Source organism: Psammomys obesus, unplaced genomic scaffold, assembly GCF_907164565.1.
Source record: "Psammomys obesus unplaced genomic scaffold, mPsaObe1.curated_primary_1811, whole genome shotgun sequence".
Taxonomy (NCBI): domain Eukaryota; kingdom Metazoa; phylum Chordata; class Mammalia; order Rodentia; family Muridae; genus Psammomys; species Psammomys obesus.
In genome coordinates, this window is record NW_026596134.1 from 26,048,243 (window position 1) to 26,073,669 (window position 25,427).

At 47.9% G+C, this 25,427-nt stretch overlaps 2 protein-coding genes across 12 annotated transcripts in view; one reads left to right on the forward strand and one right to left on the reverse strand.

Annotated features, from left to right (window-relative positions):
• Numb (NUMB endocytic adaptor protein) overlaps positions 1-12,417 on the forward strand; it is a 108,030-nt gene extending 95,613 nt beyond the window's left edge. For 7 of the 11 annotated variants that reach the window (XM_055592739.1, XM_055592737.1, XM_055592745.1 and 4 more), the window contains 6 exons: positions 1,119-1,259; positions 3,192-3,396; positions 4,929-5,222; positions 6,879-7,028; positions 9,284-9,430; positions 10,358-12,417. In XM_055592739.1, coding sequence (XP_055448714.1) covers positions 1,119-1,259; positions 3,192-3,396; positions 4,929-5,222; positions 6,879-7,028; positions 9,284-9,430; positions 10,358-11,073 — 1,653 coding nt within the window. In that variant the 3' untranslated portion in view covers positions 11,074-12,417. The remainder of the gene's footprint in view (positions 1-1,118; positions 1,260-3,191; positions 3,397-4,928; positions 5,223-6,878; positions 7,029-9,283; positions 9,431-10,357) is intronic. The other 4 variants (XM_055592744.1, XM_055592746.1, XM_055592747.1 and 1 more) reach the window with 2 other exon arrangements.
• A 2-nt stretch (positions 12,418-12,419) lies between these two features.
• Papln (papilin, proteoglycan like sulfated glycoprotein) overlaps positions 12,420-25,427 on the reverse strand; it is a 31,977-nt gene continuing 18,969 nt past the window's right edge. Inside the window, exons 19-26 of the mRNA XM_055592749.1 lie at positions 24,876-25,013; positions 24,153-24,277; positions 23,770-23,902; positions 23,105-23,242; positions 21,002-21,129; positions 20,789-20,897; positions 17,665-17,831; positions 12,420-14,837 (exon numbers count right to left, since the gene is read on the reverse strand). Coding sequence (XP_055448724.1) covers positions 14,662-14,837; positions 17,665-17,831; positions 20,789-20,897; positions 21,002-21,129; positions 23,105-23,242; positions 23,770-23,902; positions 24,153-24,277; positions 24,876-25,013 — 1,114 coding nt within the window. The 3' untranslated portion in view covers positions 12,420-14,661. The remainder of the gene's footprint in view (positions 14,838-17,664; positions 17,832-20,788; positions 20,898-21,001; positions 21,130-23,104; positions 23,243-23,769; positions 23,903-24,152; positions 24,278-24,875; positions 25,014-25,427) is intronic.

A 25,427-nucleotide genomic window follows, 5' to 3' on the forward strand; every position in this document is an offset into this window, starting at 1 on the left:
GTTTGGCCTTGAATTTGTATTTGCTCTCTTGTCCTGGCCTCCCAAGCACTGGGGTTGCAGGCATGAGCCGGCATGCATACTGCAATTGGCAGCTTGCCACTGTTGGGTCCATTTTCCTATCCTTATATTTCACCCACTGTCAGGGGCTGATACAGTGTTGGAATTAGTGCTTATGACAAGACCATGCCATGATTTGCACAAAATAATATAGATATTGAAGTCTGAACTTTAGGTCCTAACCTTTCTTTGAACAAGAAACTATATTGCCCCACAATGATGCATGAATCTCTAGCATACAAAGAAATAGAAATATGATTTATTCTCACAGAGAAAGCAGAGATCCCACCCCAAAAATAATATAGAAGAAGCAGACAAAACTTGTAAAACAGGCATTATGTAACTGTACTGAGGGATGTGAAAGGAAAGATGCTACTATTAAATAAACAACTAGATAATCTCAGAAATTATGAAAAAGCAAATAAAAATTCTAAGGCCTGGCATGGTGGCACACACCATTAATCCCAGCACTCAGGAGGTAGAGCCAAAAGGATCTCTGTGAGTTCAAGGTCAGCCTGGTCTACAAAGTGAGTTCCAGGACAGCTGTAGCTACACAGTAAGACATTATCTCAATATTTAAAAAAAAAAAAAAATACACAAAAGGAAAGAAAAAGAAAATTCTACATCTGAAAACACAATACTTAAACTGAAAATACTTGAACTGAAAAATCGCCACTGGATGGCGATAGAATTGGTTGAAAGGGGGAAAGTACAGAACAATACGTGTTATCATTCTAACTTACGTAACAAAGATAGTGAGGAGTCACATATCATATGTCTTGACTGTATTAGCAAATAAACCAAGAGTATTAAACATTGACTTATGTAAGCCTGCTGTCAGATTGAACATGGTAACAACTGTAGAAGAGCTCCAAACTAGGACCAACTGACACATAGATACTTTAGAATGTGGAGATGAAGTGAGGGAACCATGTAAACAAAGTGATGCTTCCTAGTCAGGCTGCAACCTGTGGAGGGATTTTGCATTGCAAACATCCTATGCTGCTTCTGAGGAGACCAGATAACCTCATAAGCCTTCTCTTTGTGCTTCCATTTTCTAGGACCTCATAGTTGACCAGACAATAGAAAAAGTTTCTTTCTGCGCCCCAGATAGGAACTTTGATAGAGCCTTTTCTTACATATGTCGTGATGGCACCACTCGGCGCTGGATCTGTCATTGCTTCATGGCTGTCAAAGACACGGTAAGTCCAAAATGCTGACATGAAGATTCTAGCCGAGCTGCTTTCAGCTAGTATTAGCAAAGCAGTTTCCACCACGTTTTTGCACGTGATGCAAGGGCTGTTCATACAAGTGCCTTCTTTATAAGATTTTATGTAAGTAATTCTCGCTCTTGGTCTGAGCCTGTGATCGGGAAATCACAAAGCAAAACAATTGGCTAAGATCCAGAGTCATTAAAGTGACGCAGAGATGCCCTTGTGAGCTCATTGGATGATACCTTGGTTCATTCCCCAGCACCACAAAGAAAGAGAAACCAAAGGCTGAAGTGGGGTTGGGGGCCATGCATGTCACCTTGTTACTACACTTTAGTTGGAGCTTTTCATCGATAAAGGGTTTGCAGGGTTTGAGGGTTTTCTTTGTTTTTGTTTTTTCAAAGAATTGAGTTTATAGATGGGTAGTTGTATCTCATATCATTGATCCCAGCACTCGGAGGCAGAGGCAGGCAGATCTCTGTGAAATCAAGACTAGCCTGGTCTATAGAGTGCGTTCCAAAATAGCTAAAACTACACAAAGAAAAACTGTCTAGAAAAACAAAAAGCAAGCAAACAGAAGTTTCTCTGACCATAAAATTAATAAACATACTGAGAAGGGATGGAAGGATCTGAGAGCATCTTTGCCCTTATAACAGCTCTGCGTAGATACACATGGGCCTAAGCGCTTCAGTGCCCACCCACCCTAGTTCTCCTTTTTCATGATTTCACACCCTGACCTTACACCCTAGAGGTAGAGTAAATCTGCCAGTCTTTAAATGTGCAGCAAGAGGTCCACAGTTATGTAATATCTTACATACAGTGAGCATTTTAGACATCACCTCCCCTTTCCATAGCTAATCCTAGTATATAAAATCCAGTGAACTGGCTTGTTCACAGCTGCCTACATAGTACGATTTTGAGAATGCCACAAAAACCTCTGTTCCCAGAGAACTCTTCTCACAGTGAATGATATCAGTAGTTTTATACCAGTTCTTAACTTTTTTATTCTGCAGTAAGGATGTGAAGAGTAGCCCTGACAAAGCAATCCATTTGGATTGCTTAACTTGCCACTTGAATGTATCTATAAAATAATGATTGATTTATGTAAGCTCCATTCTCTTGCCACACACAAGCAAATCAGTTTCGTTTCTAAGTAGAGCATAAATGAAAACTTGTTCGCACTTTTACCTGTGTGGTTGGGAGGTGTAACTGTGAAAGAACTAGAAGATAGAGAAGGCATGAAAGAAAGGCTCCTGCTGCCAGCATTAGAAAAGAGACCAGAGCAAAACTCCTTTACTTGAGTCCTGTTTTTGTCTTTCTGTTTGTTTCTGAGACAGGGTTTCTCTGTATAGCTTAAGCTGTCCTTCCTGACTAGGCTGGCCTCAAACTCACAGAGATCTGCTTGCCTCTGTCCCCCAAGTGCTAGGATGAAAGCCATGAGGCACTGGGCCCAGCACTTGAGTCCCTTTGAATCCAGAGTTGTTTTAAAATTTATCAATCCTCCACCCCATGTTACCGTGTAGTCAAGCTCCTGAAATCCCTGCCTCCCCAGTGGTGTCTTAGAAGTGTCTGGCAAGTATTCCTATTCCCTGTTAAAAAGCAACGGGAGGGCTCAGGAGTGAACAGCATGCATTGTTTTTGCAGAGAACCCCAGAGTTGTCCCCAGCACCCACACTGAGCACTTCACAACCTCCTGAAACTTCAGCTCCAGGGGGGTCCAACACCTCTGGCCTCTGAGAGTACCTGTGTTCATACACACCCACCCACACACATGCACAGGCACTAAAAAATGGAAGGGAAGTTGGAGGCTTGACTGTAAAGACACTTTGTTTGGCATGTTAACTTAAACTGGAATTGCAACAGCTGTATTTGTCTGTAGTCGTGCTGTAACTCTCACAGAGCTTTCAAACCTCCTCTCTGCAGGGGGAAAGACTGAGCCATGCTGTGGGCTGTGCTTTTGCGGCCTGTTTAGAGCGCAAACAGAAGCGGGAGAAGGAGTGTGGAGTCACTGCTACTTTTGATGCCAGTAGAACCACTTTTACAAGAGAAGGATCATTCCGTGTCACAACTGCCACTGAACAAGCAGAGAGAGAGGAAATCATGAAACAGTTACAAGATGCCAAGAAAGGTGCAGTGCGTTCTACTGTGGTGTGTTCATTAATGCAGGTTTTCCCAACAGGTTTATATTTGAAGCTGTCAGAGACAGGTTTGCTCCAGACAAAAGGAACCCTTGGGATTGCATTCCTAACATGTTCAGGGTCCTGGGCTCTGTTTTCACTACCCCCGTGCCCCACCCACACCATACACTCAAGGAGAGCTCCCTTAGCAACACATGAAGACCTTAAGGACAAAACTAAAAATCCTACAAAAGTGCTTTCCATGTATGCTTTCCATTATAGTAACTTCCTCTGGGGAAGGTGAGAGAGCAGTTCAAGAAGCTGCAGAGAAACATCCCTTGCTCTCTGCCCATCCTGGAACAGATTTAATCCTGATGCTTCTGTCACAGATACCATCAGACTTATCATCTGATAAGAAGCATGAGTCCCAGGGTTTAGGGATCCAAAAGGAACATTGGCTGTGATGCTTGCTGAGAGTTAATGACACAGTGCTGGTTAGAGAGCTAGTATAATCCTGAGTGCTTTAGTCACAAAAGCCTATGGCTTTGGGGCTGTTGCATGTGTCTTTGTGTGTGTGACGTGAGCACTTAAATGTTTATGTTTTTACAGTTGTATGAATGCTTAATGTGTGAGAGTGAGCAGAAGCCCAGGGCCAACCTCAAGAGTCTCTTTTTAAATTTTAGATTCTGTGTCTGAAGGTTTTGCCTGCTTGTATTTCTGTGCACCACATGTATGTCTGGTACCTTCAGAGGCCAGAAAAGCTATTAGATTCCCTAGATCTGGAGTTACAGATAGCTCTAAGCCACCATGGGGGTGCTTAGAATTGAACCTAGGTCCTCTGGAAAAGCAGCAAAGACTCTTAACTCTATAGTTCCCAGACCATCATCCTTTCAAGGACCTTGGATGAGGACTCCATTGGAGCTAGGTTGTTTACATCAGCACAATCTTAAAAAAAAAAAATGCCCTTTTAAGATTATTTATTTGTGTTGGGAAGTCAGAAACAGGAGGATCTCTGAGTCTGAGGCCAGCCTAGTCTATAGAGTGAGTTCCAAGACAGCTAAGGTTATACAGAGAAACCCACTCAAAAAACAAAACAAAACAACATTTATTTACTTACTGTGTGGGTATTTTTCTGTTTGTATGTCTGCACACCAGAAGAGGGCATTGGATCCCATGGGACTAGAGTTATTGTTTGTTGTGAGTTGCCAGATGGATGCTGGGAATTGAACCTGCACCCTCTGGAAGACAGCTGGTACTCTTAACTAATGAGCTATCTCTCCAGCCCTGTGTGTTCAATCTTAATTTACAAATCACTACATAGGAATAAAAAATGATCCAAGGAAAAATCTAATATTTGTGTCTTAATAGAGGATAAAGTAAGCAGGGTGTTGTTAAACCTTTATCTGTCAGAGTGTGTTAGATTTGAACATGGGAAATGGGTGAGTTAAAGAATAAGAGAGTTTCTGAGCTCTTGGCTCTGTTAGTTCAGGATATTTGAAGGTCACTGTTGAGGTCTAAGGTCTTTTTCTTTGGTTTTCTTGAGCTGAGACAGACAAGACAGTTGTTGGTCCATCAGTGGCTCCTGGCAACACTGCTCCATCCCCATCCTCTCCTACCTCTCCTACCCTGGATGCCACTGCCTCTTTAGAGATGAACAATCCTCACGCAATCCCACGCCGCCATGCACCAATTGAACAGCTTGCTCGCCAAGGCTCCTTCCGGGGATTTCCTGCTCTCAGCCAGAAGATGTCACCCTTTAAACGCCAGCTTTCCCTGCGGATCAATGAGCTGCCTTCCACCATGCAGAGGAAGACTGATTTCCCAATAAAAAATGCAGGTAATGTGCTCAAGTCCTGAGTGAGTCACCCTGTCTCTCTGAAGCTATTCTAGTGTGTGTCATTTCATATGAGACCAAGTAGGGCCATGAATAATTAATTCCTCTTCCATAAGTAGTTAACAGAGCCACAATGGAATTTCTAACCTGAGCCACAAGGTCTATGGTGTGCTAGCCTATTTCCAAATGGCTAAGGTTCCAGATTTCTATTCTTACTATGCTGCATAGGTTCCTGGAAAATTAAATAGGTGGTTTTAGTGACATTTACAGGCTAGTGGCAGCACTGTCAAGGGAAGAAATTGGTAAGTGTTCTTACATTTGTGGGAGGTTGGCTTCATAGGGAAGAAACTCTAAATGTTTCTCTTATACAAGCTAAGGTGTCTTGTTCATCAGAAGCAGGAGGTTGCTAGCATTTATTAGTAACTTCTGTGTGCCCTGGGTTCAGCTGAGCCAGCCTATAAGCGCTACAGCTAAAATGTTAGATCTGGTTGATGCTTTTATTGGCCCAAATATACTTCCCTCAGAGACATGTCATGTTATCTCTACAACTGAACAGGAGGGAGGTCTGGCTCAGTAGGTAGTCCTACTGACAACAGTGTGAAAGTACAGAGAAAACAGACCTGTGAGCAAATAAAACTAGGCTTAAAGAACAGTTGGAGTTAGGTGATCATGGGAAGTCTTTTCAGCTTTCAGCACCCTCAAGACAGAAACTCCAGATGCTTACAGGTACCTTGTTGCAGGCTCCCTCTGGGGCAGATGAGGCACTAAATCTTTTTCTTTTCACAGGTGAGCAAAAGTTCAGTACACATGATTTATTTGCTCAGTAATAAGGAAGTGTGCTGAGAGTTTACACACACCCCCACACATAGGATCTCCAACTTGTTAGGACCCAAACTCTGTGGGCAAAAGCAATCTTCCTGCTTATCTTTCCAGAATTAGAATTAAGAAGAGTTGCTACCATCCTACCTTTCAGTTCGTTTTTCTTTGATACCACAGTTCATGTACTAGGAACTTTAAAGAAGATTAGAGTACTGGGCAGTGGTGGCACATGCCTTTAATCCCAGCACTTGGGAGGCAGAGGCGGGCCAATCTCTGAGTTTGAGTCCAGCTTGGCCTACAGAGTGAGTTCCAAGACAGCCAGGGCTACACAGAGAAACCCTGTCTTGAACTACCCCACCCATTCCCCCCCCCCCATAAAAAAGAAAAAAGAAGAAAGAAAGAAAGATAGTTAGTTAGTTCTGAGTACCCTAATTCATGCAGGGAAAAGCTTTTGTATCTAGACTTAACCCTGTTTTTCTGAGATTTGTTGTCAGCTCTAGAACTTGATTGGGTGAGAGCTTCTAAGAATGTTGAAAGGCAAATAGGTTGCAGAGATCTTCCAGAAAGACCCAGCTATACAAACATCCTCACATTAAAAACAAAAACCCATCAAATTCCCAACAATCTAACTTAATGCATGAGTTACTGATGTTTTCTACTTCCTTTTCTAAAAAGTGACGTGTTCATCAATTAACTTACTGAAGCTGATTGTGTAGCCTGACAGTTGAGGCTTGTCCTTCCGTAAGGAAGAGAGATAAAGTAAACAGTCAGCTCAGGCTGTTCTGTCCTATTTCAGGGTTTCTCTGCTTTCTGTCTAGAACCACTCTGTTTGCCTTGCAGTGCCAGAGGTGGAAGGAGAGGCAGAGAGCATCAGCTCCCTGTGCTCGCAGATCACCAGTGCCTTCAGCACACCCTCCGAGGACCCCTTCTCCTCTGCCCCAATGACCAAACCAGTGACATTGGTGGCACCACAGTCTCCTGTCTTACAAGGTTGGTGACCTCTGACCTCAGTTTTTCTCTTTAAAACTGATCATGTTAGCATGCTGCTCGTGAGCTGGAGCGTGGCACCCTGAGCTTGCCATTACCCTCATCTCCCCGTGCAGCCACGTCTTCGGGCTTTGTTCAGCCTCTTGTCTTCTATGGTGTCCACTGTCATCATTTGGCATGTCTTCTCCAAGTAAGAGTTTCTGTGGCTTCTGTCCACTACTTTATTTTCTCTTGACTAAAGGGTCCGAGCAGTCAGCCAGCTTTACAAATGAGCAGCTGTCAGGATAGGTTCAGGCTCTGTGCCATGTAGGTAGTGATTCCCCACCAAGGACAATTTTTTGCCACCTCATGGAAAATTTGGCATTCATTGGGATGGAGATATTTTGGGAGGAGGCGTTATTATAGCATCCAAAATACTGCCAAGCATCTTTCAGCATGCAAAACAGCACCCACAACAAAGAATTATCCATCCCAAAATGCCAGTGGTGTTAACATTGAGACCTGGACTCATCTCCTCTCTACTGAGAGAAGTTCATAAAATAGAAGGCTTTTTTTTTTTTTTCTTTTTTTTTTTCTGGCTCAAAGGTTCATTTTGTGGTCTATAGCAAGTGTCCAAAAATCGGCCTTTGCAACAAAAGTTAATGCAGGGTTAGAGTCGTCCATCTCCCCCTTTCCCCAAAATGCAAAATTAAATTCCTAACTCATAAGTCAGTATATCATTGGCCCCTAACATAAAGCTCCAATTATTGCTCATTCTCATTTCTTTTGAGAGCGAGGAGAAGGGCTGCCCTGCAGGACAATGCTGTAACCCCTGGAAGAAGCTTCCGTCCACCTTTGTTTTGGCTCTAGGTCTCAAGCTCGGTCTCTTTAGACGCAAATGCGTATAGTCATGTGTGCTTTAGATGGTCACCAGCTTTTCATCTAACAGACATTTATAGTATAAGAAAAAAATAGGCTTCATATATGGAGCACCCAACAGCGCCTGCCCCGGTGGAAAACGCTCACGTGCTGTTTTATTTAATCCTCAAATAGCTCTCTGAGGCAGCCGTTACAGAAAAGAAGGAGGAAGCTCAAAGAGCCTAAGTGGATTGTACAAGCTGTACAGCTAGATTTAAATTCCATTCCCCTGGCCCTGTCTGCTTACAGGGCACCAGGTGGAAAACCCAAAGAGCGTAGTCCTTTGTCTTTAAGGGGCTTCCCATCTACAGCTGGGGTATTTTTGTTGTTGTTTGATAGCCCCAGGTAAACAATACCATCACCCAAAGTGTGGCTGTCCAGGCCTGAAGAGGCAGAGTCCATGCTAAATATAATGGAAGCTGGAGGACAAACTTCTAGAAACTGATAAAGGACTAAAAGGGACAAGAGTTAGGAGCTCTGAGTAAAAGGAAATGAGGAAAGAAAGGCCAGCACTCTGGATATTATGAATATTACATGGGGAAAAAGACATAATACTAATTTTTTAGTAAATGACAAATGTAATAAAGTAAATGAAATCACATACAATTTGATTAATAACCTGTTGTATAGGCATACTGTAGACCTCCTTATTATCCATGGTCTCTGTTTCTGAAACTTCTATCATCTCAAGATATTAAATAGAAAGTTCCAGAAATAAAAAATTTATAAGTTTTAAATAATTTTATTACCATATATTCTTAGAATAATTGTTATTAACCCCTCAGTGTACCTAGCTTATAAATTAAACTTTATCCTAGGTTCGAATGTATAGGTAAAAACACAGTATTATTCAGGGTTTGCTACTATCTGGTTTTAGGCATCTGTAGTACATCTGGGAACTTATCCCCCAACCCCAAGTTTATGAGACTTTTGAGAGAATTAAATTTGGTAATATAAAATACTTTTAGCTTGGTGCCCAGAACATAGTAAGAATATATTATACATAACCCATTATTATTGTTGGCCTGATTTGATCTTCTGGAAAATTATAGACCGAAATACTTATATAATAAGCCAAAGCCTAGTTACATGAATAGCCATGCTCAATTTAATTTGAAATTGTATTTATTAGGCTTCATTTCCTCTCTCGTATACACATTTTTGTAGAGCAGTCATTTGACAGTGTCTTTTTGTCAGAAGGTACATGTGCGCACTGCAGGATAGCATGATCACCCAGCACCGACTGATCTGTCTTGTCTCTCCCACCGGCTTTGTGCACTGGCCTGACTGACCCATCTCCATGGGTGGCGTGGACACCCTGCATGAATTAACTGCACCAATGTTGTTTGCTCCCATTGTAGCTAATGGCACTGACTCAGCCTTCCATGTGCTTACTGCTAAGCCAGCCAATACTGCCCTAGCACCTGTAGCAATGCCTGTGCGCGAAACCAACCCTTGGGCCCATGCCCCTGATGCTGCTAACAAGGAAATTGCAGCCGTACATCCGGGTAAGGTGGCCACAGATGTAGACTCGGAGCAGGTTCTAAAATCGGCCTGTTACCTAAGTGAGGACTACGAAAGATATATTCCTTTGTAGACACAAGTGGCTGTGAAAAAAAGGCTATAAAACTTTTGGGAACGAAAGAATTAGATGGACATTCTAAGGACTGTGGAACCTAGCTACCATAGAAATTTAATAAGCCACCATTTCGTGCCCCACCCCAGAGAACCTTTTTACTGGATTTTAGCACCATACACAGCTGCCTATAAATGGACCTGCATGGCAAGTCCATCAAAAGTGCCACAAAGAACACTTTTTTTTTAACTAGATTTTCTGGGGTATTTTGAGACGTAGTCTCACCAAATAACTGACTGTCATGGAACTCACTCTGTAGACCAGGCTGGACTTGAACCCAGACCTCCAGCCTGCCTCTGCTTCTAAGTGCTGGGATTAAAGGTGTGCACCACCACTGCCAGCTTGTGTCTTTTGTTTTTAATTCTACATGGTTTTAGTTTTAGGTTTTTAAGACAGATCCTTATTCTGCAGGCAAGTGTTGTGTAAACTCTTGGTCCACCCGCCTCAGACTCATTGTTCTGGGAATGTAAGCATGCACCATTGTTCAGCTCCTTGACCCAGAGTGTCAGAAGCCAATTTCTCTACTGTAGCTGCACCGTGGCAACAGGACGGGTTCTGACACTAGTCAGCTGCCTCGGTTCAGGGCATTTGAGCCTCAGCATGCCTTAAGATAACAGCATGTTCTGACAGGTTCTACTTGTCACCGAAAACAGAGCTCCTAAGCTGGTGACGCATCAGTCCCTCTATCAGAACCACGGTGTCCCGTCCTTATTCCACAGTTTAGGATCATTCACTTAACCAAGGTTATCAAGTGAGAAAGGCCTCTAACTCTAGCCCGTCTCTGTCTTCTTGGTTCTAGGGGCTGAGTGGACTCAGTCTTCTGGCGCTGCCTCTCCAGGTCTCTTCCAGGCTGGCCACAGACGCACTCCCTCCGAGGCTGACCGTTGGTTAGAAGAAGTGTCAAAGAGCGTCCGGGCCCAGCAGCCACAGGCCTCAGCTGCCCCTCTGCAGCCTGTTCTCCAGCCTCCTCCACCCACTGCCATCGCCCCTCCAGCACCACCTTTCCAAGGAAATGCATTCCTCACCTCTCAGCCTGTGCCAGTGGGTGTGGTCCCACCCCTGCAACCAGCCTTTGTCCCTGCCCAGTCCTACCCTGTGGCCAATGGGATGCCCTATCCGGCCTCTAATGTACCTGTAGTGGGCATCACCCCTTCCCAGATGGTAGCCAATGTGTTCGGCACTGCAGGCCATCCTCAGGTCACTCATCCCCATCAGTCACCAAGCCTGGTCAAGCAGCAGACATTCCCTCAATATGACACAAGTAGTGCTACCACCAGTCCCTTCTTTAAGCCTCCTGCTCAGCACCTCAACGGTTCTGCAGCTTTCAATGGTGTAGACGATGGCAAGCTGGCCTCAGGAAGCAGGCATGCAGAGGTCCTTCCAGGCACCTGCCCAGTGGATCCTTTTGAAGCCCAGTGGGCTGCGTTAGAAAGCAAGTCCAAGCAGCGTACAAATCCCTCCCCTACCAACCCTTTCTCCAGTGACTTACAGAAGACGTTTGAAATAGAACTTTAGGCAATCTCTGTGACATGTGTTTTTATGTACTTAGGCAGGGGAAGGGGGTGGAGGGCAGAGAAGCAAAGGGACTTTGCTTTCCTGATCAGTACACTTTTCACTAATCCCAAAGGTCCCAAGGAGCAAGTGCAAGCACAGAGCAGGTGAGGGGTGATGTCCACAGAAGTGAAGAAAGTGTTCCTGAGAGGACTGCCCTGCAGCTAGGCTAGAGAGTCAAGAGCACATTGCCTTCTGGCCCCTCCCCTCTCCTACCTTACAAATCTCTGGCACAGAGAGGCAGGAGTATCTGAAGAGGAATATATATTCAAAGCACATTTACTGGAATATAAAGCATAACAGGAAGCAAAACAATCTCCCTTTCTTTTTCGGGCCAGGCACCTGTCCCTCCCAGTACCGGCCAGTCTTAGCCCGGAGAACAGTGTGGCTTGCACTCAGGCTGGGAAGCACGGCAGGCTGTGCTGCTGGGCTCACAGGAGACCACATCAGTAGTGGCCCAGCACAGCTGTATTCCGGGGAGAAAGCTGAGCTTCCATTTTGAGTAACAGAATAAATATTATAAATATATATATATCAAAAAGCCAAAATCTTTATTTTTATGCACCTAGAATATTTTAAATAGTTCTGAATATTAAAAATATGAGTTGTAAGTAATCTTGCCAAAAGTGAGCGGGTTAGTTGTAAGAAATTGTACATAAGATTGATCTATCATTGATGCCTGTTGAAGTGAAAAAGAGGAAAGGTTGGCAGTTGTAGGCAGGAGCCCTGGCTTGTTCGCGATCGCTCATTGTACCTAGCATATTGCAACAACAATCACACTGATGACCAGTCAGTCACTAGGTTGTAGTTTTAAGTAAAGGAAGTGTTGTCCTGGTTTTAAACCTACAGTGAAATTCTAATGTCATTACCCTAATGGGGTCAATCTACGCTCTAGAGAATGTGTATTATCTTTCATGTATCATTGCAGTTTCCTTATGTTATACTTTAGCATTAAGGTGACAATGACATACTCCTACCCAGAGAAGGGAATGCAGGCTGTTGTGTTGGTTTGTAGTGTGGGTCTTAGTAGGTTCTGTCCTTGAAGTTTTGTTCCTGTAAGTTTTACAGGGATGAGGATTCTGATTTTATGCGTTCTGTGTGTCCGTGTCCCCTTCAGCCCCGCTGGGAACAGAACATCCCATGCCAGTTGCAGCTACTTGACCTCGGGTAACAACGTGAGATCCCATCCCATTTTTACTTTTGAACGTTGGCCTTACAATCAAATGTAAGTTATATATACATATATATATATTTGTACTGATGAGAATTTATAATCTGCTTTAACAAAAATAAATGTTCGTGGTAGAAGCTTTTGCCCATGAAGGGCTGTTCTTATTTGTAAATGAGTCTATAGTTCTGTTTTTTGATCTAATTCTCTCTACTTCTGATTTCTAGCTTGTAACTAATTCTCTCTCTACTGCTGATTCCTAGCTTGTGACTGTAAAGTTTTTTATTGGGACAAGTATATCTGTAAGTTTCACAGGTGCACCTTGGTTCTTGGTCTGCAGCCACAGCAGAGAAGCTGGAGACTCCTGGCCCCAGCCCGGGGGTGGACTGGTGCTGTGTGTATAGAGACAGGGTCTCACTAAGTAGCCCTGGCTGGCCTTCAACTCAGAGGTCCACCTACCGCCATCTTCCAATTGCTGGAATTAAAGGCTTGCACCACCAAGCCTGACAGAGCTTTGGATTAATATTCAAATTCCTGAGGAGTAGCTCAGTGGAACAGTGTACTGAGCATGCATGAGATCCCACACACAAACACACAAGCCACCTAATACCCAGCCTATTCACAGGCCAGTTAAATCAGAATTTCAGTGGGGAGGATCCCAGGTTGTGCTTTAGATTTTGAAGAGTTTATTTACTCTGTATGGAATAAGGTTAAGTCCAGAGTAGCTCACCTCTTACCCTCAACTTAGCCCCCTGCTTCTGCCTGTTAACAGCTGGAACCAAGAGGTTTCTCAGCTCCCTGCCTCTTCCCTTTTTGAGCAGGGTAGCTTGAGGTGCCACTTACACATGCTGCTTTGTTTTTCAGCCTATGTCAGGACTGTGGTTTCCTAGTAACCTTTGGTACTAGGACCATCTTCTAGAGGAGTTGCAGAAGTTAAAATGGAGAGCCCTGAGAGCTCACTAAATCCAGGCCTCTTCCTCCATCATTAAGAAATCAGAGGTTCTGAAAGATGAAGGATGCCTACTACTAAAATCACTCCCCTGATTGCCACATTGCACCCACATCCTGCTCATGCTGGGGTTTGTGGGTTCGGGGTGGGTGGGTTGTTTAATTTGAGACAGGGTTTCACTCTGTGGCCCAAGCTGGCTCCCAGTGTGGCATTCCTGTTTTAGCCTTCCAAGCATTGGCATTACAGGCATGCATCACCACTCCCAGCTACTGTTTAACTGTAGTCTCTCTCTCTTTTTTTTTTTTTCCAGAGCTGAGGACCGAACCCAGGGCTTTGCGTTTGCTAGGCAAGCGCTCTACCACTGAGCTAAATCCCCAACCCCTAACTGTATACGGCAGTCGGGACAAGTTCTGCCTTCCACCAGTGTGGTTGCAGGGGACACACTCAGGGCATCAGGTTTGGCAGGGAGTGCCTCTACCACGCCGCCATCTCACCAGCCCCCAGCTGCTGTTCTCAGCATAGTCTGACTTTTCTCTAGCAGCAAATATTTTTCTCCACAGATTCCCGTAGGAAACATGGCTCTTTGCTGCTCAGAGCGGGCCAGTGGGCTGTATAAAGGAGTGAACCTTCCCAGCCTGCTTTGTAGGGCGACCCCAGGAGGTAGCACCCCTGCACTGCAGGTCTTACTCAGTTTTCTCACACTCAGATTGTAAGGCTATCTGGCTTTTTCACCCCATGCCCCTGCACTGAGGCCGTATGGTTATATTCCACCTTGCTGAGGGCTTTCCGAAGCATTACACTGTGCGTTCCACACAAGTGTGGAACAATGAAAAGTGGGATGATGAAAAGGCTTGAATGACAGATCACCCTCCGACCCAGGGACACTGGGCTCACACAGAGTTTTTCTGACTGAGTAGTTACCACTCCCCTCACTGGCACAGACCTCCCACCCAGCCTGCTCTGTAGTGTGCCGAGTGGATCCTCTGTAAAATTGAGCATCCCTCACCAAAATCAAACGTGCTTTGAAACCCAGACATTTTTGAAGGCTGACATGGCAGTTAGATGTTTCAAGCTTCAGAGCACTTGAATTTTAGGTAAGAGATGCTCAATTAGTAAAGTCTACAAATACTTAAAAGTTTAAGAGTACTTTGGTCCCAGGCATTTCAGAGAAAGGGTCCTCGACACAGCAGAAACTGTAGAGGGGAGGCGAAAAGGAGCAGTTCTGTGTAGGCAGTTTCCTCCTCTTCACAGCAGCCTGTAGTCTTAACAGACAGACCCTGCTGAGGGCTATAGGGGAGGCTGGCATGGCAGCTGCTGGGGCTTAACTCTGCCTTTCTAAGAGGGCCAGTATCTGAAAGATGACTCCCTCCGAAAGCCATGTCTTACCATCCCTTCTCCCCAGCAGACTATCTGGAACTGGCGCCGCTGCTAGGCTTCATCCCTGCTGCCAGGCAGGCTGAGCATTGGGCTGGACGCGGGAGCAGCTGGCGCAGCAAAAGCTGGAGTAGTATTCATTGCCACAGAGCTGGGCCTGCAGAATCAAGGCACAGTTGGCCAGCTCCGGCTGGTCAACGCACTCCCTGCCCAGGTCCCTGGACTGAGCCGCTGGTGCTGCAGAACAACAGGAGAAAAAAGGGCTGAGGCAGCCGTCCTGCTGCGGCTTCTCATGCTTAACCACGCGAGAAAGGACGATGGCTTCCACCCATCACCCGTCCACTGCTGCCTTACCAGCAGTCCTCCTGTGAGCCTTACCTGTGGCCTCAGCCCAGTGCACAGCCTTTCCCAGACTCCCTGCCCTACTGTCCAGAGCTTAAGAGCCACATGACAGCAGGATAGGTAGGGTCAGCCTTAGGAAAGCTGGAAGCCAGGGAGAGCCATTGTCTTCCTGTTGCCACTGGGTCGCTCCAGCCTCCCCGGCCTGCCTCTGCCCCCTGTATTCCTACCTTACCTGGCATGCACCTGAGAAAGTATCGAGTCTTCAAAGTCCTATTACCCGTCGCTCTAAGGCTATTGTCAGTTTCATTCCTCTGCCTCATCCCACGGTAGTCTCTGTCCTCTCTGCAGGCTCTGTGCAGCTCTGTCCCCACTGTCCCTACAGCCAGGCATACAGGGCTAAGTATAATTTCTCTATTCCTTCAGAAGACACCATGAAAAGACCAGACTACCCGAGTGGCCTCTGAAAGGTTTGGCATTCTCACCAGCATAACCAGAGGACTGGCTTCCTGCATGCGTGTGGTAGCCAATCCACATGTGCATGCTGTTTTTCTCAAACTCTGAAACTTTGATTTCAACTAGTAGCTGTTGCAGCCCCGGGCTATCGTGGTAGGTACTCCGCATGGTGGTCCCTGCTGAGTATCATTGGGCAAATTTCTCAAGCTCTTGGAGCCTCTGTTTCCTTCTCTGAAATGGAGAGAATGAAAGCATCTGCCTCGAAGGGGCATTCTAAGGACTCTGCTGAGATACGGTGCATCGGTTTAAAACAGCTGGGCTGGCAGCATAGGCCTATAATCTCTCCTCAGGAGGCCGAGGCAGACCTTGGCTTCGAGGCCAGCCAAGGCAATTCAGTGAGACCTTATCTTATCTCAGGCTAAAAGTACTAAAAAGAGGCAAACGGCTATAGTTCAATTGTAGAGGGTAGCATTCTTGTCACACACACAAACCACTTAGAGCAGCACCCAAGGCATGTAATAACCATGGCAAAAACTTGAGTGCTTACTGCTGTCTTGACCCCACGGCAGTGTTTGCCCCCAAAAAGTAAGGCAGGGACAGAACGTGTGACAGACCATTCTTCCATCCGTACAGCATTTCCTGTCCTTCACTCAACCCTAAGGGGCAAAAGAATTCAGGTGCCCTCCTTACCACAGCGTGAGAGAAGCCCAAGCCATCACTCTGTGCTAACATTAACCCCAGTGCCACCAAGCCATGACTTGGGGCAGCATGAGACAGTCACCGTGACTCCAAACTAACCAGTGATAGCATAGATCTGCAGCCTGGTCAATGGAAGAAAGGCAGGCAGGAAGGGACAGCTAGAATTCTGGAGCGATGCCTCCAAAATAGGTAAAGGTTGGCAGTATCCATCAGAGAACAAGAGAGGCCTCGCTGCGGCCATGGGTGGGGTTCAACTTGGCAGCCACATGACACCGCTAGCCCACTAGACAAGCTTCTGATTATCATCCCGTCTCATGTCTACAGCTGATCACAGTGTGAATGTCCAGATCCCCTTGAGTTGTTTTTGTGGTAGGTTTTGCTAGTTTGGCTTTTGTTTTAACTCAGGGTATGTCACTCACACTGGCCTCTCAAACTGGCAGTCCTCCTGCCTCTGCAAGCCAAGTGCTAGGATTCATAGGGGTCACCGTGCCCAGATGCTCGGTCCTCATAATGACTGCCCTCCACACTGCAGTAAACCTGCATGGATTTTCCAGAAACATCAAAGGTGTCATGGTGTACACCCTGAGCTAGCAGCTCTGAGTTCCAGTGCTGCAGAGCTCTGGGCTGAGCCCAGGGGGCCCAGGCACTGCTTAGGGAGCATACAGCGGGAAGCCTGAGTGTCAGTCCCACAAAGCAACATTTCAGCACACACCTTCAACCTCTGGCCAGTTCCCACACTCAGCAGCCAGGAAGACAGACTGGCCTGCCCCAAGTGGGCCAGCCCTCCTACGGGTGGCACTGCAATGCCACTTGTCATAAACACAGACCAGGCAGTTGGTGCCCTGTTAACCTCCAAGCCCAGGACCCTTCTCCAGGATCCGCCTCAGGTCTGTGAGAACTGGCTGCTTGGCTGGAGGCTCTGACCTGTTGGTCAGTCGCTCCCTGAAACACTTAAGACCTGGAGAGCAGAGTGAGTGGGTGTGTCACTCAACCACAGAGCTCCTGCGAGTTTGAACATGAAACAGGCCCATTTCACCAGTTCTGAGATGTAACTTAGCAAAACAGGCATGTTAGCATCTAGGAAGCAGAGGCAAGGAGATTGAAGTTGAGACCAGTCTTGGCCTACATAGCAAGTTCGCGGCCAGCCCGGGCTACATAAGTAAATACGTAAAACCAGGAGTCAAAAAGCCTGTGTTTGCCTCGTACATTTGGCAAGAACTCTGCACTGAGCCACAGTGTCTTCTGCCACCCTGATTAGAATGGATAGAATTGAGCAGTCCATCCACCTTAAACATTATCCCAGCCAAACTTCTTTTTTAAGACTAAAACTGTTAAGTCTGAGTGGCAGAGCTCTGAACGCTTTCCTACATCTTTACCTCGGCTTCAGGTAGTGGGGTAGCCCCAGAACACTGGGGCTCTGGAGCCATAAGAAACATCTGCCCCAGTTACGATGCCAGATGCTAGAACGTGAGCACAGATGAAAACTAGAGCCCCGTGGTTAATAAGCCTCGTGACCTTCAGTGCTCAGCTAGCCTTTGAGACAGCGAAGCCCAGCATGAGTGTTTCTCACCTGGCAGGGCCACCTTCACCTCAGTGCTGCGGCTCACAGCCTGGCTCCCACGGTAGGCACTGCACGTGTAAGATCCCTCGTCCCTGGGCCGCAAGTTGTGGATCAGCAGTGTGCCATCTGGGGACTGGTGCACACGGTGGCCGTCAGCCTGGACTGGCAGTCCATTCCTGGAGGGGAAAGGACATTGGGAGAGCCATCCAGGGCTGCTGGAGACATGCCTTGAGAGGCCTGGGAGATGAGGAAGACGTTAGCCAAGGCTATTCTAGAGCCAGCCTTCTCTCCCCACGAGGGCAGATAGATGGCACCTCCGGGAAGTGGGGACGGGTACACTAAATTGGTAGAAGGGCACTAGCAAAGACAAAGTGGTTCAACTATGCACTCTTCAGTTTGCCCTGAATCCACAACGGAGCCTACTCCATCTTGTCATTGACAAACTCCATGCCCTGTGTTGGAGGAAAGGTACCTTCATGGCAAAGGAGAGGGTGCCAGTGTCTAGGGAGCCTTCCACAAGAGGATGGCTGACCTAAGGCCGGGTGGGGGTGGGGGTGGGGGCAGCAGCAGGGCTGGCCAACAGAAGAGGAAACAATGGGGATTTGGGAATTTAGGGACAAGCTGTCACAGGCAGAGCAGGAAGAGGTGGGAGGGAGCCTGTCAGGACTCTCTTGGGCTCCCAGCAAGTGTTTAAGCAGGCTGGGGCTATCGGACTTGAGTGGAGCTGGGAGTGGCTGGGTTGGCCTGGAAGAAGTTGTTGTTGCGTCGTGTGCATGAGGAAGATATAGGCCACTGAAGTAGACATGGGTGAAGGTCAGATCTGGGAGGTGGAGAGACTTAAACTGGGTGATGGTGATTCTAGGCCAGCCTTTCCTCCCCACGAGGACAAATAGGTGTGCAGGTCTCAACTCACTGGTGCCCTCTACATGGAGAAGAATGAACAGTGAGGTGATGCTTTGAACCTGAGGCGCCTGCGAGATGTCAAGTCTGAGACCTGGAGCTGCAAAGTCCAGACCCAGATGCGCCTCAGGAAGGTACCTCTCCAAAGCCGTCCAAGGCTACAGCTCTGACGGCACTAGGGAAGCCATGGGAAGAGAGTGTTGTGCAAAAGAGCAAGCAGCCAGCAGGATGCCACCACAGATGAGGTCAAGACTGATACCGTCCAGAGGTGGAAGGGGCAGGGAGGTGATTGCTGACCTCGCTGGTACAAGGAGCATGGGCTGGATAGAAAGAGCAATGATCACTAGAGATAGCAGGATGTACAGCCATGCTGTGAAGGGGGTGAGCACTGAAACTCCTGGCTTCAAGACCGCCTAAGAGGCAGCTGACCTCCATCACCCCTGACCCGCGCATCCCCTCTAGAGGAATTTTAATTCAGAACATGGCTGCTCTGGCAAGAGATCACATCCAAAGACCTAGGACTGTGTGACCGGCTGCAATACAGACATGTTTTTAATCTGGGAGAGAAAGGCAAGAAGATCTGAGTCCAAGGCCAGCCTGGTATAGAGCAAGTTTCAGGTAAAGAAAAGCTTAGGTCCAGGCATGGTGGTACACACCTTTAATCCCAAGCAGTGAAGGTAAAGTTAGTTTGTAGAAGGAAGCACCCTTGTTTACAAGGGTTGTCTAATTGGTGGCAGAAATATCGAGAAGATAGATAGAAAAAGACTTGACAGAACCCTCAAAGAGAGAGGAAAGGGAAGCTACTTAATGGACAATGCACAGAGAGAGGGGGAGTTTTACTGGGAGAGTGTTACAGAAAGGTTGAATGAGAGAACAAGCGAGACAGAGGATGAAGGCAGGATGAGCCAGAGAATGAGAAGGAGCCAGATTAAATAAATCAGCTGGAAGAGGAGTTTGAGCCAGAACAGCCGAGTTGAGCCAGCCAGCCCAGAGCCCAAGAACAAGAAAGGGTGAGCTTATTCAGTAAGTCTCAGAGGCTGCCTAGGTTAGATTTCACGGAGGCTAAACGCTTCCAGGACTAGGCCTTAGTTAGCAGACAGAGGCAATAAACCTTGAGACAACTGAACCAGATGGATGAAAGTTCATTTTCCACCCCCGCCTTCCCCGCCAGAAAATACTTGCCTTTGACCACTCCCCCAAAAGCGTCCTTCCCTCTCCTTACCTCCCTGGACTCTTTCCTGACTCTCCCAATCCAAAGCCTCACTTTCCTTTGTGCACAGTCAGCACTTGGGGGAAACCTGGGCCAAGGCTGCCTCTCAGCTCTCGAGACACTGACCTGAGTTCTGATATAGTCTAAAGAAGCGGAGACACAAGTAGTTGCTGAATTTCAAAAGACTAGCCCATCTGGGATCGGTTCCCTGAAGCTGAGGCTGGAGAGATGGCTCAGCAGGCGAGAGCTTGTTCATGCAGGGGACCATGACAAAGTTTCCAGGAACTGTGTGGTGGCCCACAACCATCTACGACTCTGCTTGGAGATCCTATTCCCTTCCTCTTTCTGACCTCCACAGGCGCCAGGCATGCACGCTGTATATACACACGTGCACGTGCAAGAAAAACACTCATACGCTTAAGTACATTTGAAAAAAAAATCATTGAAGTCTCCAGAGCTACACGCAGCCCTGTGGGTCTCAGGATGGAGGAAACAGAGCCATGTCTCAGAGCCATGTGTGGAAATGGTGTCCACTGTCTTAACCTGGGCAGGGAGAAGGCTACTGGCTCTAGCAAGTGGATGTTCTGGGTGCTGCTAGATACCCTACCATGAACAGGCCTAAAACAGCAAGCTTGTCTGGGCCAACAGTTCAGTGGTGCTAACATTAAGAAACTAGTTGCTGGGTGTAGTGGCACACATCTTTAATCCCAACACTTGGGAGGCAGAGGTAGGCAGATCTCGGAGTACAAAGCCAGTCCTGTCTACAGAGTGAGTTCCAGGCCAGCCAGAGCTACATAGTGTGACCCTCTCTTGGTAATACCAAAAAAAAAAGAAAAGAAAAGAAACTAGCCCAGCCAAAAGAAAACTGTCCTCTGGAGTTTCATGGTATAGGAGAAGGATGCTTCAGCCTCCAACCCTGGCACCAGGCCTCAGAGGACAACAGCACAGGGACAGTGGGGGCAGTGACATTTCTGACAGACGGAGACTGTAAGGATGTGCACTGATTAGAATAGCCGACTTTACCTGGACCACCTAATGTTCACACTTTCTCCAGGCACCACACACAGCAGCCTGGCCGTATCACCCTCTGGCACTGTCACAGCAGGAGGCAGGCCTGTGATTGTCAGCTCCCCTAGGCATGAGAAGACATTGTCAGTGGCTACCACAGACCACTCCCCAGCCACACACCACTTGGCCGTTAATGCCCTTTGACCCCACTCAGGACTTCCTCCTTACCCAGAACTCTGAGCTGGACCCAGCGCTGGTCTCGGTCCTGCCCATTGAAAGCAACACAGCTGTAGAAGCCACCATCCTCCACAGACACTCTGCTGATGACCAGAGAGCCATCGGGCTGCACCTGGTGCCTGGGAACCAAACACAGCCAGGTGAGCAGGGATCTAGAGAAGCAGGAGTTGGGAGGAGAGCTAAGCAGGGCCCCTACCGTTCAAATTGTCTAGCCAAAGAGCTGCGGACAAGCCCCTCACAGTCCAACTGGAAGCACCTTAATTCACTTGATACAATTCAATAACAAATCATTTTCTGTTTTCTGAATTAAAAACTATTTGCGGCCAGGTGTGGTGGCCTGCAGCCCCAGCACTCAGGAACTGGGAAAGCAGGAGGGTTGCCATGAGTTTCTGATACCAGCCTGGTGTACACAGTGACTTCCAGGCTAGCCTGAACTACATTGTGTTACCCTATGTCAAAAAAAAAAAAAAAAAAAGGGAAAAGCCAGGTGGTAGAGGTGCACGCCTTTAATCCTGCACTTGGGAGGCAGAGGCAGTTGGATGTCTGAGTTGAAGGCTAGCCTGGTCTACAGAGCAAGTCCAGGTCAGCCAGGACAACACAGAGAAACAGACACACACACACACACACACGAGGGAGGGGAGGCAGAGGCAGTTGGATGTCTGAGTTGAAGGCTAGCCTGGTCTACAGAGCAAGTCCAGGTCAGCCAGGAAAACACAGAGAAACAGACACACACACACACACACGAGAGAGAGGGACTCCTTACAAACATGAGGACAGGGTTCAACCCCCAAAATCCATATTTAAAAGTGGGGGGGAGGGGGAAGGGAAAGAGGCAGGCATGCAGGCACGGTGGGCACGCTTGTAATACCAGTCCTGGGAAAGCAGAGAGGGTTCCTGGGTTGGCCAAGCAGCCTAATCTACTTGGCAAGCTTCAGACCAATGAGAGACACTCTGTCTCAAAGAAACAAGGTGGATGGTCCCTAAGGAAGGATGCCTGACAGATTCTAGCGGACTTGACAAACACGGCCCAGGCAGGACTTGTCTTCTTAAACTCTGCCTTCCTAAAAACCATTAGCTCATACTCCTAAAGATGGCCACCAAGGTCTGTTCCCTTATTTGGCCACTTCCTCCTCCTGAGGCTGACTACCAAGGTCCAGCTATCAAAGTATTCAAGTCCAGCAACCCCTTTGGCTCACCTAACTAACATACCCAATTGAAATTAAGCACCCCATCCTAACACATGGTTTCCCCTTGTGTCTTTATAAACTGTCATTTTCCTACGGGCCACGTCTGCCTCCTTTCTATCCAAGGGCAATCCTTTTTCCCACTGTGGGAGAAATATCCCTGCCCCTATCTCTTGTTCCCTTCCCCTTTTCCTTTATCCTCTATCTCCTGTCTTTGTCTCTTATTCCCTAGCCTCTGTACCTCTGAGGCAAATAAATGTCCTTTATGCTTAGAACTTGGTCTTTTTTTTTTGGGGGGGGGGGGGCTCCTGAGCCAATACTTTTCCTTTCAGTGCCTAAAGCTGACTTTCTGGCCTGTATACAATATGCATATATGAGCATGCACACAATTTTAAATTAGATTTCTAGTTTGCTTTGTTTTATTTTGAGACAGGGTCTCACTTTGTAGCTCTGGCTGGCCTGGAACCTGATATGAAGACCAGCCGGGCCTCAACTCACAGAAATGCACGTTCCCTCCGCCTCCAGCATGCTGGGATTAAAGGCTGAGATGGATAATATTTGCCATATGCAAGCAGACTCAGATCCTGATTCTGTAGTGAGCTGTGCGACACTGAGCTCCTGTGCGGAAAGTGCTGGCAAGAAGCACACGCTTCAGTGTGGCTCTGGGCAGCTGACACAAAAGTGAGCGGGCCACAGAGCAAAGTCAGTATAAACATCAGCAATGGGGCCAGTCAGGGGCATGCAGACTCTGCTCTGTCCTCGGCAGACCTCATCTTCATCAGCCATACTCTGCAAATGCCCGGAAGCCCTGTGTTCCAACCCCCTTTCTCCAGAACCCAGAGTCCCACTCTGGCCTCCATAGGATGGGGTGTGGCTAGAGACAGGACAGCAGGAGAGGGGCTGAATGAACCTGGGAGAAGAGATCAGCTCTCCATCTCTTTGCCACTCAATGGTGGGGACCGGAAAGCCTTCAGCACGGCAGGCAAGCCGGATCCGCTGGCCAGGATTGGCATCCACCACCCCAGGCTGAGTCCGGTCCAGGCGTAGCCTACAAAACAAATTGTGCACAGCTAAGAGGCCCTGGCTGCTGCTTCTCTCTACAACAGAGTCCTCCGCCTGAGCCCTTTTTCCATCTCTGGTCGGTGTTGGCTCCCTAAAATTACCCTTAGTTCAGTTTAGAACACCAACACTGCTATTAAGAACTGGGGATATCGCTGTGAGTTCGAGGCCAGCTTAGTCTACAAAGTGAGCCCAGGACAGCCAAGGTTGCTCAGAGAAACCCTGTCTCAATAAAAAAAAACAAAACTGGGGATAAGGTCTCAAAGGCTTGGGCTGGCCGTCACCTTGGCTGACTAAACACACCCAGTCTCTGCCCACCTCCTCCTGCTACCTGCCTCTGCCAGGTCCTCTGAGATGGAACCATCCTCGAGGCCAGATCAAGGAGCTGGGCTTTTCTAATTGTCACCTCTTGGAGCCTGGGGCACTGGGTGGCAAAACCCAATCACAGCACCAACCTTCCCTTATTGAGACCACGAACCATGAGGCTGAGAGCATTGGGGCGTGCTGTGCTATTACCTGGTGGCAGGCCTGCGGTGGTTCCCAGCTCTTGTTCCCATTCCAGGGTTCCGAGGACCGTGGTCAGGGTCTGGGTTCCTGGTCTGAGGGAAATGGCTCGGCTGGACCTCAGACAACACTGCTCTGTCACCCCCTGTCATGAGGCCAAAAGAAGCAAGGTCTGAGCTTTGTGAAGGGAACGAAGGAAAGGATCCGTGAGCAGCAAGGATGTGTGGAGAAACAGAGGACAACAGGATGTAGTTCCTACCTCAGCAGGAAGTGACCCAAGGAAGAACTTGGGCCTTTCTAGGGTGGGTCAGTCCTGCCACATTCTCCTCCCTTCCTCCCTCAGTCCCACCCTGTATTCTGCGAGATCCTGGGGGTAGGTGGGATGGGGCAGGAACCTGTGACTTGAAGCTGGATCTCCTGGAGGTCGTGGCCTGGCCTGTGGCTGCCACAGCTATAGACGCCAGCGTCCTCTGGCCTCAAGGGGCTGATGATGAGGGAGCCGTCTGACTGTAGCTGGTGCCTGAAGAGAGGGAGGAGAGACATGTCTCTTGGGCTCCTGAGGGCAGTACGAGTCCTGTGGCTCCCATGCTCCCAGCGAAAACCATACTTCCCCACGGCACTCCCCAGCCTCCTCACGCTCCCAACGAATGCAAGAGGGGGATGCCAGACCTGCGCATGCAGGAGATGGAAAGTAGCTACTGTTCCCCTTCTCTCTCTCTCTCTTTAAAAAAAATATTTAATTTTATTTTACGTGCATTAGTGTGAAGGTGTCAGACCCCTTGGAATTTGTGTTAAAGACAGTTGTGAGCTGCCATGTGGTCGCTGGGAATTGAACCCGAGTTCTTTGGAAGAGCAGACAGTGCTCTTAACCACTGAGCCATTTCTCCAGCCCCCCTCCTCTCCCCTTTTAATGTATGGGTATTTTCCCTGCATGCATACACACACACCCCAGAACTAGAGTTACACTTAAGAGTTGCCACGTAGGTGTGGGTATTGAACCCGGGTCCTCTGGAGGAGCAGCCAGCGCTCCCAGCCCTGAAACATCTCCCAGCCCCAGCTCACCACGATCCCCCAGTGACCCTCTCACACAGGAGATGGGACCATGGTTTCGCACACACCTGATGGAAGAAACGGGCCGGCCTTCTTTCTGCCATCCTGCCTGGAATTCCCTTTGGGTGTTTTCGGGGCAAAAGAGCTGTACCGCCTGCCCTGCAGCTGCCTGTACCAGGGAAGGCTCCGGGCCTGCCAAGCTGATCCTGGAGAGATGGGAGGTATGGCTCTGCCTCCTGGCACAGGAACAGGGCCAGGCAAACTGTCTCTCGTAGGCATTTGTAGGGCTAGAGTCCCGTGGGAGACCCCAGCCTTCCCAACTTCCTGCCACACCCCTCGAGCAGCTGTGCAGCAGAGCAAGGCAGACAGCCCAAGGGATTAGGAGGAGGCCCAGAAAGGCCACACATCACAGCATGATTGAGGAACCGGCCAACGTAACATGCTTGACCCTCACAGCATGTGCTTTGGTTTCTTAATTCTGTTTCCCCCAACCCCTTATCAACACAATGGGACAAGAGTGATAAATAAGAGCCCACATCAAAACCCATGATATATTCAGGGAGTGAAACATTATCACCATTTTACAAGTCAAGAAACAGGAGCTGGGGGGGGGGGGGGGG